Here is a 15,990-nt window from a genome sequence, read left to right as displayed (position 1 = left end):
AAGTCTTTTATGAAAGCATACAAAAGTAATCTTTCTATGTAAACGATGTGGACTATATTTTTTAAATATTAGATTAATATTTGTAATTTTTAAAAATATTTAGAAATTTTCATATTTTACATACATGTGAGAGAATTTGAATTGATATTACCGAATTGTTATTTATTATATTTTTTAATTTTAAAAAATCCAAAATAGTACCAATATACATATTATAAAAGTTCGACGATGGACTAATATTCAATTAAAGAGTTAATAGTTAAATTAGTTCTTGAAAGATATGGCATTTTTTAGATTCGTTCTTGAAAGATTTTTTCAAATAAATTGGTTATTCAAATATTAGAATTAATCATATCTGTCATTCAGTTATTCTACTCACAATTTTCATCAATGATTAGTGATATAAAATGTTATCTGATAGCTTACATGTGACACATAACATGTTTAATTAAACGTTGACTAAATATGTTTCCAAAAATCTATCAATTTAGCACTAGGTTATTTGGGAATAGAATTTTTATAATTGAAAAAAAATGACTAAATAAATTTTCATAAACATATTTGGTCAATATTCAATTAGACATATCAAGTATTATATATATTATCAATTAATGTTTTACAACATCAATCTTTGAAGAAAATTGTTAATGGAGTGACGAAGGACAAATCCGATTAATTCATAATTTTTGAAGGACCAATTTGATTAAAAAAATCTTTCAGGAATGAATTTGAAAAATGTATTATCTTCTAAGAACTAATTTGACTATTAACCCTTCAATTAGGCATTACACATTTAAATAAGATCTGAAAGAGAAGTCCCCAAAATTTGACAATCTAAGATCGACCATTATGGGAGGGAACACCCATGACCCATCAATAACATGCAGTATAAGACTACCTAAAGAGAGACTGGAGAAACGAAAACCTTTATATTTGTCATTTAAACCCATCCTTAAAATGTTTAGCAAAAATCTAAAAAATTTACAAGTGTTATCCCAAGATATGAGCTTCAATCTGAGACAATAAAAGATCTGAATAACAAAGAAAGGGAAAAGAAGAGAAGATTGCATATGTATTGAAGAAAGAATGTTGCAAGTTAGAGGGAAATATAAGAAACATTTACAAATTACAAGGTTGCATTAGAACCTCAATTTGGACCAAACAGTCAAACCACCAAGCAATTCTCTTCATGAGGAAACAAAGTTGTTTATACATTCATGATTGCTAATAGAAGACCGGTAGCGCCTTCATCAATGAAATAGCACAAAAAAGAAGCAGCCTACAGCAGCCAACTTGAAATTTGTTAACCTTTGTTCGGCTTCCTTTGTTATTTTAAGAAGGAATGTCATTTATTAAAATCAGAGACTTGTTTTTCCTTTCTTAATTTTTCCAGAAACCTGCAAGGCATGATGGTAAAATTTGCAGTCAATGTTCCACTCCCTACTCTTCAAAATTTTCCTACCAAAATAGCTTAAATAAATCATTGAAATTCAAGAAGAAAATTAAAAAAAAATCAGAAACCACAAGTAAGTGCACTTGCCTCTTTTAGAGATGATGTGCAATATATCCTTGGGAGTCTTTCATAGGCTTCTCTCGTTTCATGTTGACTGCGTTGTCCCTGAACATGGAAGCAAAAGAAATAAGAACGATGGCTGAAATATAATGTTATCCTGATGGGATTATTGCAAATTATTTCGAAAAGGAAAAGGCATAGCATGTAATGGACAATGCTATGATGCGCCACAACAAGTTTGATGTTTCATGCACTAAGATAATCTAATGCTATAGACTTTAGCATTACTTTACATCAATAACTTCAATTAAATATATATCATTGGATTATTTTCATACATTTAAGTTCCTCATGTTAAATACTTGCATCAGTATCTGTAAAGCAACATGGTTTGGTAAAACAATCACATAAAAAAGTAAGGGGTTAAAAACACAAATAATATGAATAGGAAAAGTGTTATAGCTTGTCACTAGTGTCGTGTAGAAGTCAATATTAAGGATACCATTGATATGAAACCTACAAAGTCTGTTATCAAGGCAACCCCTCAATAGAAAAACACAAATAGATAGCAATTATTAACAGAAATATAGCTTGATATTAAACACTGAAGGATAAATAAACATGAGTTATGACAAATTTTCTCAGAATGCTGAAAGGGACAGAAAAGATATACTCAACCAATCTGCAACCAAGAACATAATCATGTAATGTAAAATCATGTGACAGTATTCAGAATGGTATACAGCAGATAACATTTGTTGATATGCATGCATAGTTCAAGCTGGTTCATTGCAATATTCAATGGGTGTCATAACTTATTTGACAATATTATTGACTAAGAAATTCCAATGAGAAGAAACAATGAATGATTAATATTAAGGATAATTATTATTTCATAGTGGGTATGATCAATGAATAACACGAATAAACTCACATTGAAAAAGTTTTAACAGAGGTTTAGGCAAATATGAAATATAGAACAGCTTTTAAGGAAAGAGTGAGACGTGAATGGGAATATCATTACTCTAAAATTAATAATTAACAGCCAAAATTGATAGGAAACAAAAATAAAAATAAAAACTTATCAGCTAAAAAGCTTTATCTTCAATGCAAGAAAGAAGCACATGCATAACAGAGTCTCCTAATTTCTTCCTTTTCTTCGCCCACTTTGTTCTCATTTTACATATGGTTGTCAGGTTGTGTTCTCTCTTCTCAACCAACACAGTTGAAACATATTTGAAGGAATTATCATCACATTCATTTGAAAGAGAGGACAACAAAAGCAAGTAATTGCATATTCCCATGCCAACCTTGAACAAAAAGGTGATTAGGAGGCCATGATCACTTCATAAACCAGTAGTGGCACTTTCTCTATTTATTTAAATTAGATTCGCCCCCTCACTTATATTACATGTTCTCTTAACCAAAGGAACAGCAGAAGTACAAAATGCTCAACATGCTGGCCCTACAACAAGCACTCTGACCCAAAATACAAGACTCTTAAGCCTTTTATCTAACATCACATGTTTTCACATGGAAAGCTCTTAGAAGATAGGATCGAGTTTGATTGGTATCCATTAGCTGTAATAAATATTTGCCAAACCAAGCACAATTTACCAATTTCAGCACTAACAGCATCCAAAGGTCACATAAAATAGAACACAATTGATGCAATACATGCTACTTAAATTGGTATTCAACAAAGATTACACTATAAATAGTTATATCAAGAGGAATTCAATGCAGGAATCTGCAGTTAGATATATTATAATTCTGTCTTAGCTGTTAACACTTACATTTCTACGGCGTTCACTTAGTAAGAACCTTTTAAGGCACAATTCAACAAACAGAACTCAGCTTATAGAGGAAACTTTTATGAGCAAGATTGCAAACCCAGCTTAAGAGAATTATAAGATCGCATGAAATCATAACAAACGAGCAAGAGAAACTACAAGATTTCTCCATATTTAACTCGAAGGTGCAACCTTATTTTTCACTCAAATCCAAGTAGTTAACTAAAAGTTAAACCCTTCTCCTAATGGCAAACTGAAATCATAAGAAGCAATTAAATAAAGACACAGAGAACATCACTCTGAAGTCTGAACTCCCAACACTACAACTTATGCATAAGAAATGCATCAATCAGCCAAAACCAACATAAAATATAAAGCTACCATGAATTTCCCAGCATGCAATAACGGTGCAGATGCTACCATAAACACAATTAACCAAGAAAACATGGAAGCAAAAGGCCATACATACGATATCTTACTTGGAGCTCCCAATTCCATTAACATCAGAGGTTTTCTTCTTCTTCTTAGTAAAAAATTTTGACTTGTGCTTTCTCTCCCTCACTTTCCAAATATTGTTTTTCCTGAACACCAACTTGTCCACCTTCCAACCAGGGAAGCTCGTGTCAATCATGGTAACCTCGCTCTTCGTGAAACCCTTCATCAACTCGTTATCTTCGTCGTCACCGCGGTCCAACGCTTCTTCTTCTATTACTGCTACTTCTTCCGCTGCCACGTTAGCCCTGAGGGAATTGGTGGCGCGGACAGCGGTGGCGGCGGCTGTAGTGGTTGTGGCGGCGGCGGTGGTTGTTGGGGAAGAATTGGCGAGGAAGAATTTCGGGTGGGTTTGCTTCCTGGGGCATTTTTTGGAGGGTAGGGTTCGGGTGAGGGTGGCGCCCATGTTGAAGAGCTCGGCGAGGACGGCGGTCATGCTTGGTGGCTCGTGATGGGCCTCGGTGGGCCGGGGTCGGGCCGGGATGGTATCGGACCGGGCCTGGAGTGAACGAGGGGAGTGGTGAGCTGCGGTGAGGAGGAAAGAATCGAGGTCAAGGCCATCGCCGGTGGGGATGCCTTTGCTGGACCGGAGGCGGTCGAGCCATGTTGAACCGGACTTCGCGGTCGGAGCGGAGCAGAGCATGGTGGATTGAAGGAAGGTTCTGGAGAGAGAGAGAGAGAGAGAGAGAGAGAGAGAGGAGGACTTTGGAGTGAGAGTCACTGAGGACAAAAAAGAGCGGGTTGGGTTGTGGTGTGGTGGGGTGAGCGGATGCGCAGTGCGCGTCGTGACTGGTGGGTGAGTGCCACGTGGAGGACAGCGTCACTGTTCGCTGCCGTGTTTTTCAAATTCAAATCAAAGATATGTCATGTGTATGTTTGTGTGTACCATTGTCGTTAATTAAGAGAAATTCTTACTTGTTTGAAGAACAAGTCCGGAAGTGCATATTATTGGTTCTATTTATTAATTGTATTTTTATGTTAGTATTATAAATTTTTTATTTTTAATTAAAATTTTAAAAAATAAACAAAACAAACATATTACTGAAAAAATAATTGTGTCGTTTAGGGTTAACAATGCTCTACTAAGATTTTTCTAAAACAGAATTTCTATGCCATCTAGGTCAATATTTGATTTTTGTCAATTTTTTTTCACATATTCAAACTTCTTTTTTCTTTTTCTTTTTTTTTCTTTTCTTCAACCTCTTCTCTGCATGGATGAAATGCACGTCAGACTGCAGCACTCTGATAAGACAACGACGAAGAACATAGAAATTTGATCCAGCTGGACGAAGAAGACATAAGGATATGGATAAGCTCTTGTATTAATAGCTTGGTCAGTAAAATCTTTTCAGAAAATTTGTTTTCTATTGGTACCATGGATGGTGCACTACGAGCAATATGGGAACGTCCAGAAGGATTTAGAGTGGCGAAAATTAGAAAGATTCAATTCCAATTCTTTTTTGATAGAGAATAGGGGTGTATTGAGAATAGAAAGGGGTTCTACTTGGCTCTTTAAAAATTATGCATTGCATGTTCAGCGATGGAAAGACGGTGTATGGGTGAAGGATCAATTAATTACTCGAATTTCGGTATGGATTCAATTTTGGGGTTTGCCTGAAAGTTTTAAAACCTTGGAGGTGGCTCGAAAATTAAGTGCAGGGCTAGGGAAGGTGCTGGATGTCGGTCTCTTTGATGTCAAAGGAAGAGAGGCACGCATTATAAAAGTGAGGGTGGAAATTGAGGAGAATAGGCTGATCAAAGACACTCTCATGGTTGCTGGCCCAGACAAAATCTCACTTTCGGTAGTATTACGCTACGAGAGAGTTGGAATGGCCTATCCCTATTGTGCTAGAATAGAACATGATCATAAAGTCTGCCCACTTCTCATAGTTGATTCGTAGGAGAATGGATTAAAGGAGGATAGGGTGGGAAACTGGATTAAAGCGAACCAAATTAGAATTCGAGTGGAGATTAAAGAAGATCACAAGAACAACGGTGATAGCAAGAATCAGCTCAATCAAAATACACGCAGGGAAAAACCTATGCCAGACTGTTTGATTGAAGGTTTTATAGGGCTGAATATAAGAGACAAAATAAAAAGAAGGCGGTATACCAAAAATCTAACTCAGAGGGGAATTGCATGGTGACAAGGAGAACCAATCTAAGGGGGCCTTAGTTCTGCCCAGCCTGGCAATGGTGAAAAATCAAAAGAAAAACATAGTGGCAGCAACAAAAGAAGTGGGGATCCTAACTGAAAATCAGCAGAACGATAGTAGAGAAGGGAGTATACTCGACAATCAAAGATTGAAGAGCTGGCCGAAAAATTTTTGTGGAACTTGAAAATATTAGTGGTAATAAAAGGTGTTCCGAGGGTTATCTGAAACTGTAGGTCGATCTCGGACGAGATCTTCTGTGCTGGTCGGCGCTGATGTGTCCGACTTGTGGGTGGTGGCCGAAGCCGCCGTGTCCGACTTGTTGGACTTGTAGGTGATGTTGATCCTTCGTCACCAGAGGGTGGTGGTACCTGCAAAGGACTCCAATGCTTAAGTTAGCAAGGGTATTAAGCAGGTTTTTAGTAGAATCAGAGTATGAGTTATACCTGGGTGCTCCAGTGTATTTATAATAGTGTGGAGTGACCTTTCTGGAGATAAGATAGTTATCTTATCTTATCTTTGAGTGAAGTCATCTTATCTTCAAGGGAACCGCCCTTATCTCTCAAGGCTTGGGCTGCCTTTGGATTTGGGTCGTGTTCCTCTATTTGGGCCCTTTTTTGGGCTTTCCTGGTGACTTGGCCGAACTCTTTTGAGAAGAGGTCGGACAGTTCTGACCTGAAGAGGTCAATTGACTCAGCCCGGGTCGGACAGTTCGACCCAGGGTATGAACAAAAGGAGAGCTCAAGAGGTTGATGATTGGGATAGTAGATCATTGAAGCTAATGGAGAAGGAGTTTTCTCTATGGAGATGGTAGAGGATGCCAACCGTCCAATGGCACCCAATTCGCCATGAGAGTCCTTTTATGGAACTGTCGGGGTTTGGAGAGACCCCTGACAGTCCATAACCTTAAAGGGATGTGCCAACCCCACTCTCCCGAGGTAATTCTTATAGTGAAACAAAAAATCAATATCAAAACGTAGAGAGAAAGATTAGAGCATATAGGTATCAAAATTTCATTATTGTTGATCCGAATGGTTTTGCAAGAGGACTAGTGCTAGCTTGGAAGGACTTTGTGAATGTGAGAGTACTTTCATATAATTCTTTTTTGGTGATTTCCGTGGTTAAAGACCTGGATAAGAACGTGGAATGGGGGTTGGTAGGAGTTTACCTCAGTATGAATGAAACGGAGAGGCTTGATCAATTCAATAAAATATCTTTTTGTCTAACACAATTTGAAGGGAGGGTGGTGGTGGTAGGAGACTTCAATGCAATCAAGAGCCATGAAAAAAATAAAAAGGTATCCTTCGATCTGCTAATTCAATTGATAATTTTAATATTTTTATTAATGACAATCAATTAGTAGACCTTGGCATGATAGGTCATGAGTTCACATGGTCAAATAGACGAGCTAGTGAGAAGTTAATAAAGGAAAGATTAGATCGTTGCTTGTCTAGTTTGACATGAAGAGAGTGGTATGGCATGGTTGTGGTTAGAAGACAAACAAAAACTGCTTTAGACCATACTCCTTTAATCCTAGATTCAAACCCCTCGTTGGAAGACCAAAAGAAGATTCAAGTTTCAGGATAGATGGTGTGGTGAGGAGGAGGTAAAGAGGATTGTGAAAGACGTTTGGGGACTAACCATTGAAGGCTCTTCGATGTACTCTCTAGCCCAGAAGCTCAAGAAATGCCGCACAAACTAGACAGTGGCAACAACAATCTCGGTCTAATTTCAAAATACTAATAGAAGAAATAACCTTGCAGCTGGAAGCAAAAAGGGCCGAGGATATTTTTGGAGGCAGCGAGTTGATTGAACTTGAGAACATATTAGAGGAAGAGATGAAGAAAGAAGAAAGTTATTGGAGGGAGAAGTCTAAATGTAAATGGTTGAAAGAAGGAGACAGCAACACAAAGTTCTTCCATCAAAGGTTCCAATCTAAAAACTAGAAGAATAAAATCTGGGGACTAGTTGGAAAAAATGGAGAAGTCGTTTCTAATCCAGCAAGTATAGGGAGGGTGCATGAATCATATTTCCAGAAGATTTTTACGGCTACCAACCAATATGAATTGTAGGCTATTGAGCCCAGTTTCACTTGAAGAGACAAAGAGAGCTACATTTAGTGTTTGCACTCAAAGTGCTCTAGAGGATGATGGATATATAGCCAAATTTTATTAATTTTTTTGGGATGTCATAGGTAACAATGTGCCCAAGCTGTTTGTAGTTTCTTTGGAGTTGGGAGAATTTTCAAAAACTTTAACCACACTCAGATCTATTTAATTCCCTAGATCCAGAGACATGTCACAGGTCAGACCTATTAGTCTTTCATTAGTTTTTGTAAGATTATATCAAAAGTACTTGTTCATAGACTACAATCATTTATGAATAACATTGTGAGTCCTAATCAAAGTGCTTTCTTGAAAGGAAGGTTAATATCTGACAATATTCTAATAGCTCATGAGTACATGCATTATTGTATGTCAAAAAGATCAGGTTTGGTGAATAAAATAGCTCTAAAGCTGGATATGAGCATGGCCTATGATAGAGTGGAGTGGTGTTTTCTATGGTTCATTATGGAGAGGATGGATTTTGATGCTAGATGGATAGCATGGATCAAAGAACTGATTTCTACTATTTCTTACTCTATACTTGTGGAGGGCCAACCTTTTGGCTTTTTTAGGCCAACTAGGGGTATCCGTCAAGGGCCCCTATCACCGTATCTTTTTCTTTTTTGTGCAGAAGGACTTTTTTATCTACTACAGGGCAGAGCAAAACAAGGTTATTCAGGGAATTCATACTCACAAAAGAAGTCTGGCGATTTGATAAACCCCGATTTTGTGGTTTATCTTGTGCTTAATTTGGGGGATTTTATTACCTTTTCTCACATTTATTCAATGAAATAGTATGGTTTTGCAATTCTCCCTTGATTTGTGCTTAAATGTGAAAACATGCTTTTTAGGCCCTAAAATTGGTGATTTTAATTCACTTTAATTCCATTCGATGCCTTGATGTGGTAATTTCAGGTTCATAAGGCAAGTATTGGATTGAAGAAGTGAGGAGAAAAGCATGCAAAGTGGGAGAACTCATGAAGAAATGAAGGAACCGTAAAGCTGTCAAGCCTGACCTTCTCGCACTCAATCGACCATAACTTGAGCTACAGAGGTCCAAATGAAGCGGTTCTAGTTGTGTTGGAAAGCTAACATCCGGGGCTTCAAAATGATATAAAAATTTGCCATAAGTTGCTTCACGTACAAGGGCGCGCACGCGCCATGTACGCGTGTGCGCCGATTGAGCACGTGGTCCACTAAAGTGAAATCACCCCCAGCAATTTCTGAAGCACTTTGGGCCCAACCCAACTCATTTCTAATGCTATTTCATGCAGAATTCAAGCTTGGACAAAGGGGGAGCAATTGTTTGTAACTTAGCATCATGTAGTTTAGTTTCTAGAGAGAGAAGCTCTCTCTTCTCTCTAGAATTAGGGTTCTTAGGATATTTTCATCTTAGATCTAAGTTTAATTCATGCTCTGATTTACTCTTCCTTTTGCAATACTTCTTCTTCTACTCTTCCTCTTTCTAGTTTTGCATTTAATTCATGTAATTCTCTACTTTTATGTTGATGCATTTTTGTTCTTCTATTTTCAATTCAATGCAATTTATGATTCATGTTCCTTTATTGTTGATTTGGATTCGTTGTTGTTTAATTCCTTGCAATTGAGTAGTGTAGATTTACTTTCCTTGCTATTTTACTATATTTTTCTTTTATGCCTTTCAAGTATTTGATGAAATGCTTGGTTGAATTTTAGAGTAGATTTTAGTGCTCTTGGCTTGGGAAGGTAACTTAGAAACTCTTGAGTTACTAATGTCCAAGTGATTGACGATTGGGAGCCATTAACTCTAGATCTCACTAATTGATTTGGTGTAGAACTAGGACTTATGGACTTGGATTGACATAGCTCATTTGACTTTCCTTTATTAGTTAGAGGATGACTTAATGGGGTTGATCCTTGCTAATTCTCATGTTGTGGTTAGTGATTAGGATAGAGATCCTTGACCACCAAACCTTGCCAAGACCTTTCTAGTTGTTAGTTTATTTTCATTACCATTTACTTTTCATGCCTCTTATCCCAAAAACCCCAAAACATACTCTACAACCAATAACAAGACACTTTATTGTAATTCATAGGGAGAACGACCCGAGGTTTAAATACTTCGGTTTATAATTTTAGGGGTTTGTACTAGTGACAAACAAATCTTTTGTATGAAAGGACTATTGTTGGTTTAGAAATTATACTTTACAACGAGACTTCATTATTTGTGAATTCTAAACCACACAAAAATCCGCTCATCACTGTTAACCACCTTTTCTTCGCAGATGACTCCATTTTACTCTGTAAAGCATCAGAAGAATCATGTGCTAATATCCTGACTTTACTCTATGACTATAAGATGGTTAGTGGATAAAAAGTCAATCTAAGCAAGTTAGCAGTCTTCTTCAGTCATAACACTCAACTCTACATTAGACATCAACTAGCAGAAATTCTGAATATTCGCTATATATGGGCCTAAGATACATACCTAGGCCTCCCATCAACCGTACAAAAATATAAAAAAGTCACTTTTGGAGCCATCAAAGACAAAGTACAAAAGAAGGTACAATCTTGGAAGAGAAATCTATTGTCAGCAGGGGGAAGACATGTCCTAATTAAGGCTGTTGGAGAGGCAATCCCTGTGTATACTCTATCATGTTTTAAGCTATCTGATTCACTTTTAGATGAGATTCAAAGAATTTTAACGCAATTCTGGTGGGGTTAGAGAGGCATTGAAAGAAGAATGTCATAGATTATCTGGGATAAAATGGCAAGACCCAAAATGTTTGGGATAAAATTATTTGTTCTAACAAATAAGATTAGAGCCATCCATAATTTAATCATAAAAAAGATCTAGTTTTTGTTATTTTTTTGTTTTTAACTTCTGAATTAAAATAGGTATATGTATGTGTTGTTTACCTTAAGAATTGTTGCACAGTAAAATTTTTTATATATATATATATATATATATATATATATATATTATGAATAAACTCAATATTCTTCTCTCGTTTTGTTTATTATTGCACTACTACATTTTGAAGATTTAGTAACATTTCTCTTTTGACATTTGTTAAGGTATTAGTAATGGTCATAAAATTAAATATTAAGTAACATTTATTTATAAATGTTAGCAAATATATTTAATTTTTAAAAAATTTTCTAAAAGTGTTACCTGTTGTCAATTAAAAGTCACTCCCAAATAAACAAATCTGAAGGGTAAATAGAAACCACTCGCAATCGTTTTCACTCCTCCTCACGCTGTAAAATGCTATAAACCCTATTTTTCTCCTCCTCAGACCTCAATCATCTCTTGCTCTGCCTTCAGATTCAAATTCTTGATTTCACTCTCCACTGCGGTAAGCATTTTATCTCTTCTTTAATTTTTTCTATTCACGGAGTTCTTCAATTTCTCAACTATTGCTGATTTTGATCTAGATATGAATTATCGTTTCTCGTTGTTGCTGCCTCTGCTTGCTACGATAGCTATCATCATTGTCACCGTCGATGTGCAGGTAGGCCATCCATTGCTCTTGGCTTTGTAGTCATCGCAGAACCACCTCTGACCTCGGTCACCGCCTTCAGGCATCGTCTCTGTCACCATAAACGCAAACGTCACTGCTGATGACCCCGCGAGAAAAGCGGGTTTGTTGGACTCGTCGAAAGATATTCTGATTTCTCTATTATTGTTGCAATCTGCTACTTTCTTCGTAATTGTTTCTGAGAGTAAGTGCTTTTCTAGATTTAGAGTTAAATTTGATTATAGTTTTGAAATTGGATACTGAAATCTTGCTTGATATGACATTGCTGTTGATTCGTGTTGTTGTTGTTCTGGTTAGAATTCAAATTTGAAATCTGAAATCCCTTTCATGGATCATATCTGTGTTACCATGGCAGTAATGTAAGTAATGCAAGAGTGTGATCTATAAACACTTCAGCTCATTTTTAACTTTTTTGCATCAAATTAAGAATCAAGAAACTAACATCATAAACATATAAATGTATTACTTAACAGTTAATTATGAGAGCACTAGTGCAGAGATTTATTTTATTTTCTAAAAACCTATTTTGATACTTATATCATCATGCATATTCTTCTAAAAGCTTAATAGTTGGATAGAGGCATTTTAATGATTTTATAACTAACATGCAGTTTCGTAAAGAGTCTATTGGAGTTTAAGCTTAAGCAATGCATATGTTTAGTTGACTTTCTTTGATGTTTAATTCATATTTAAACTCTTTTCTCAAGAATGGTAAGCAACAATAATCGAGTTTAAGATTAATTGGTCAAAGAGACTTTGATACTATGTCATGAGTTATCTCCCGAAAAGGATTATTAGTTTAAGCTGTAAGCTAAAGTCTCAAGAATGAATTTAGTGTGTAATGAAGTTAGTATTTTTTACATTCCGCCAGTAGACCATCTCCTATTGTATTTGGATTTTCTTTTTTTAGTTATCTCATGTCAGTAAAATTTTATATAAGTTATCTTCTTTTTCTGTCATGCACATAGTAATTAAAAATTTCTATCCAAATAATGAAATAATATATTTTCTTGTTTAAGATTCTAGATTTCTGATCGTGTTTCTGTAGTATGTGCCCCATGCAGAATATTCTGTCCTTGAAATTGTTGTAGACTCTAGATCAGATGTAAGTTGCCTTTCTGTTGTTATCTTCTAGCTTTTAGGTCTTTTAGTTTGCTAGTCAAACTCCATTTTTTATGATTGCATATGCCCTCCCACCATCATTTTCCATGCTTCAAAGTTTAATGTGAGTCAATTCTTGAGCATTTATTTCTGATTTTTGAATGCAAGTCTTTTTAGTTAGCTATTTGAAACTTTTTATTTGTTTAATTAAGCATGCAGAAAATTAAGCATGCATTTCCTAATTAATTTCATTTTATTCCAATTGAACCTGTCGATTCTTCTGCTAATTTTTTATAAAAACTTTTGGGAGGTACTTCTCTTATATTTAGCCTTGAGATTCTATCTTACGTACCTTTTATAGTTGTTATAGTGCTATGCCAAACAAGAAAGACAAAGCTTTAATGTCAATCATCTCCATGAGAGATATCATCTATGAACAAGAAGAGCAAATTGAATTAGGTCCTCGTCAAACCTAATTAATATCATATGTGAAGAAAAGTAAAGGATTGAAAGGTGGTTCTATAATTAATATCATTGGTGAGCTAGAGGATACTGCATCAAACCCTTCACATATTTGGTGGTAGGTTACCAGTATAGTTGTATTATTGAGGTCTTTTATGGGAACACTGTTTACACTCACATATTTGGCTTTATTATGTTAACATTCCAGAACTTGGAGTGCTTAGTTAGAGGTTAGATGCTGATAACTATGAAACAAATCCAGAGCTAAAAAAGATTTGTGAAGAACGCGGTTACTCCTACATGATTTGTTATGCCAATGTTCATTTCCATAATTTCATGTGCCATACTCATTTAAAACTAACTCCTAAACTCAAAATAAATAACTATATGCAAATAAGAATGAATAAAATACAAAAACATGACTTTATGATCATCTAAATAATGGACGGGTCATGTTAAATATGTGCATCTTGAAATTCTTGCTGTATATTAATGCCTCTTTTACAAATTGACTTAAGGCACATTTTCTACAAGATGTCTGTGAGGTCTGCCCAGAGAAATTGCCAAACTATGAAGAGAAGATCAAAAGCTTCTTTGAAGAGCATCTTCACACCAATGAGGAGATCCGCTATTATGTTGTTGGAAGTGGTAGGTGCAATTTTCTTTTGTTTTTCATTGTTCTCCATCAATACCTGGTGACTTTCTTCACCATGTTGCATTGCTAAAGCCTAAATATTTACTTCTTCACCTTAGGGTACTTTGATGTGAGGAATTGTAATGATGGTTGGATTCGTATATGGGTGAAGAAAGGAGGACTAATTATCTTACCTGCTGGAATTTATCTGATTACTAAACTTTTTGTTAGTTGTATTCTTGGGCATCTCTTAAGAATTAAGGTGATGATTTGCTACTTTTCCGTTTCATGCTTGTTCCGATTTATTTTTAATTCTGTTCCAAAAAATTGCTTGCAGAAGCAGTGTAGCATTATTCTAATATGATCATAGTGTGCGTTTCGATGTTTTAGACTTGTTTATAATAATAAAGAACAAGAAATTCATTTTGTATAACTAAAATTTTCACACTTATGTGTTTGAAATGTTTAAGGTCTTAGAGAGAAAGTAGCAACAACACCTAGTGCTCCACCTGCTACAACACCCCAGCCTACCCAGTGAGTATTATAGGTTATGATTATGCCATAGTTGTAATTTGTGTATGGGGTTTTTTAATTAAATAGTCAAATGTATATCTTTTGTGTAGAGCACCAAAGAAATCCAAAAAGTAACAATTAGCATTTCTAGTTTAAAGATGGTGAATCTTTGATGGTTCTAAGTTCTAAAAATATACACTCTCATATATCAATTGAATTTGATAATGTAAGTCCAATTTTCCCCTTTATATCTTGGTTACCATTTTTCAATGTTTCTTCTAATTCTCACTTATGGTGAAAGTTCTGTATTTTTATTTTCTTTGCTGATCCCCATACTCATTCACTCTTGGCTCGCCATCTTCATTGTCTTTTTCAGGCTTCTGGTCTCATTCTGCTTTCCCTCACTCCATTTTAGCCGTTCTAGTCTTGTTCTTCTCTTGCTCACTGACGTTAGGATTTTTGCCAGTAAAGAATTTTATAAAAATAGTCGTATTGTAGATATAGTCTTTAAACCAACAGAAATCCCTTCGTATAAACGTTTTGGTTGTCACAAGTAACAAACCCCTTAAAAATTGATAACCGAAGTATTTAAACCTCGGGTCGTCTTCTCAAGGAACTACAGGGAAGTATGTTCTTATTATTGGTTATGGAGATTGTAAATCGGGATTTTGAAGATGAGGAACAAGTAATTTAAATTGCAATTAAAATAAGTAAAAGACTATAAAATAAATAAATAACTGTAAAATAAACTTTTGGCAAGGTATGAGAAATTAGAAGTCCTATCCTAGTTATCCTTATCAATGATGATGAAGATTGAATCTTAATTCCACTCAGTTAGTCTTTACTTAAAGCAAAGAAAGGTCAAGTGACTAATTAGTTTGATCTTCAAATCCTAGTTAATCCCTAAGGAAAGATTGGGATTATTGAAGTTCAATTCAATTAGCAAAGATAACAATTATTAATCATGTTGAGTTTGATAACTCCTGAGTTACTAATTTCTTAACCAAGACCAAAAGGGAAAAAGTAAATCTACTGGAATAAAAATGTCTTCAGATTGGAAGCAACAGTAATATAAATAAAAGAAAGCAATAATAAACTGAAATACCTCAAATAACATTAATTCAAAGAATAATCTGTAACATAGAAGAATTCATAAATTAAATTGGGAAGTTAAATAAAAAGGAATGTTGAACCTGATAAAGAGATATAATCCTGAAAGCAAAAGAAATCCTAATTCTAAATCCTAAAAGAGAGAGGAGAGAACCTCTCCCTCAAAACTACATCTAATTCATGAAAAATAACTAATTGGAGACTCTCTCTGAATGGATGCATTCCCCCACTTCATAACCTCTGATCTGTGCCTTCTGGACTTGGATTTGGGCCAAAAAAGGCTTCAGAAATCGCTGGGAGCATTTTCTGCAATTTTTGGTGCGTAGCCTCTGTCACGTGTCCGCGTGGGTCACGCGGTCGCGTCATCTGAAGTTTTCCTTGTCATGCGGTCGCTTCAGTCATGCGTCCGCGTCATATGCGTTTCGTTTAAGGTGCGCGATCGCGTCAATCACGCGGTCGCGTTACTGCCATTTCGCGCTGGCATGGGCCGCGTCGTCCATGCGATCGCGTCACTGCCAGTTTCTTCAAAAACTCCATTTTATGCTTTCCTTCCAATTTTGTATGTTTCCTTTCCATCCTTTAACTCATTCCTG

The 15,990-nt window shown here is 35.7% G+C and overlaps 1 protein-coding gene across 3 annotated transcripts; it reads right to left on the bottom strand.

Moving 5' to 3' along the window:
* Positions 1–914: 914 nt before the first annotated feature.
* LOC112783404 (uncharacterized) lies at positions 915–4,754 on the bottom strand. Of its 3 annotated transcripts, none has more exons than XR_003193423.3 (3): positions 3,776–4,742; positions 1,541–1,618; positions 915–1,397 (listed from the first exon to the last, which is right to left on the bottom strand). XR_003193423.3 is itself a non-coding variant. In XM_025826339.3 (3 exons), exons 1-2 carry the CDS (start codon positions 4,439–4,441, stop codon positions 1,546–1,548), a joined length of 729 nt encoding a protein of 242 aa, XP_025682124.1. In that variant the 5' UTR covers positions 4,442–4,754; the 3' UTR covers positions 915–1,397; positions 1,541–1,545. The 3 variants fall into 3 exon arrangements, 1 of the variants encoding a protein (XP_025682124.1); XR_003193424.3 differs by having other exon boundaries at positions 3,772–4,736; XM_025826339.3 differs by having other exon boundaries at positions 3,786–4,754.
* Positions 4,755–15,990: the final 11,236 nt, after the last annotated feature.

Source organism: Arachis hypogaea, chromosome 20 (genome assembly GCF_003086295.3).
Source record: "Arachis hypogaea cultivar Tifrunner chromosome 20, arahy.Tifrunner.gnm2.J5K5, whole genome shotgun sequence".
Lineage (NCBI taxonomy): Eukaryota > Viridiplantae > Streptophyta > Magnoliopsida > Fabales > Fabaceae > Arachis > Arachis hypogaea.
Note: the sequence above shows the minus strand (reverse complement) of the source record. Positions and strands in the feature narration are given on the sequence as shown.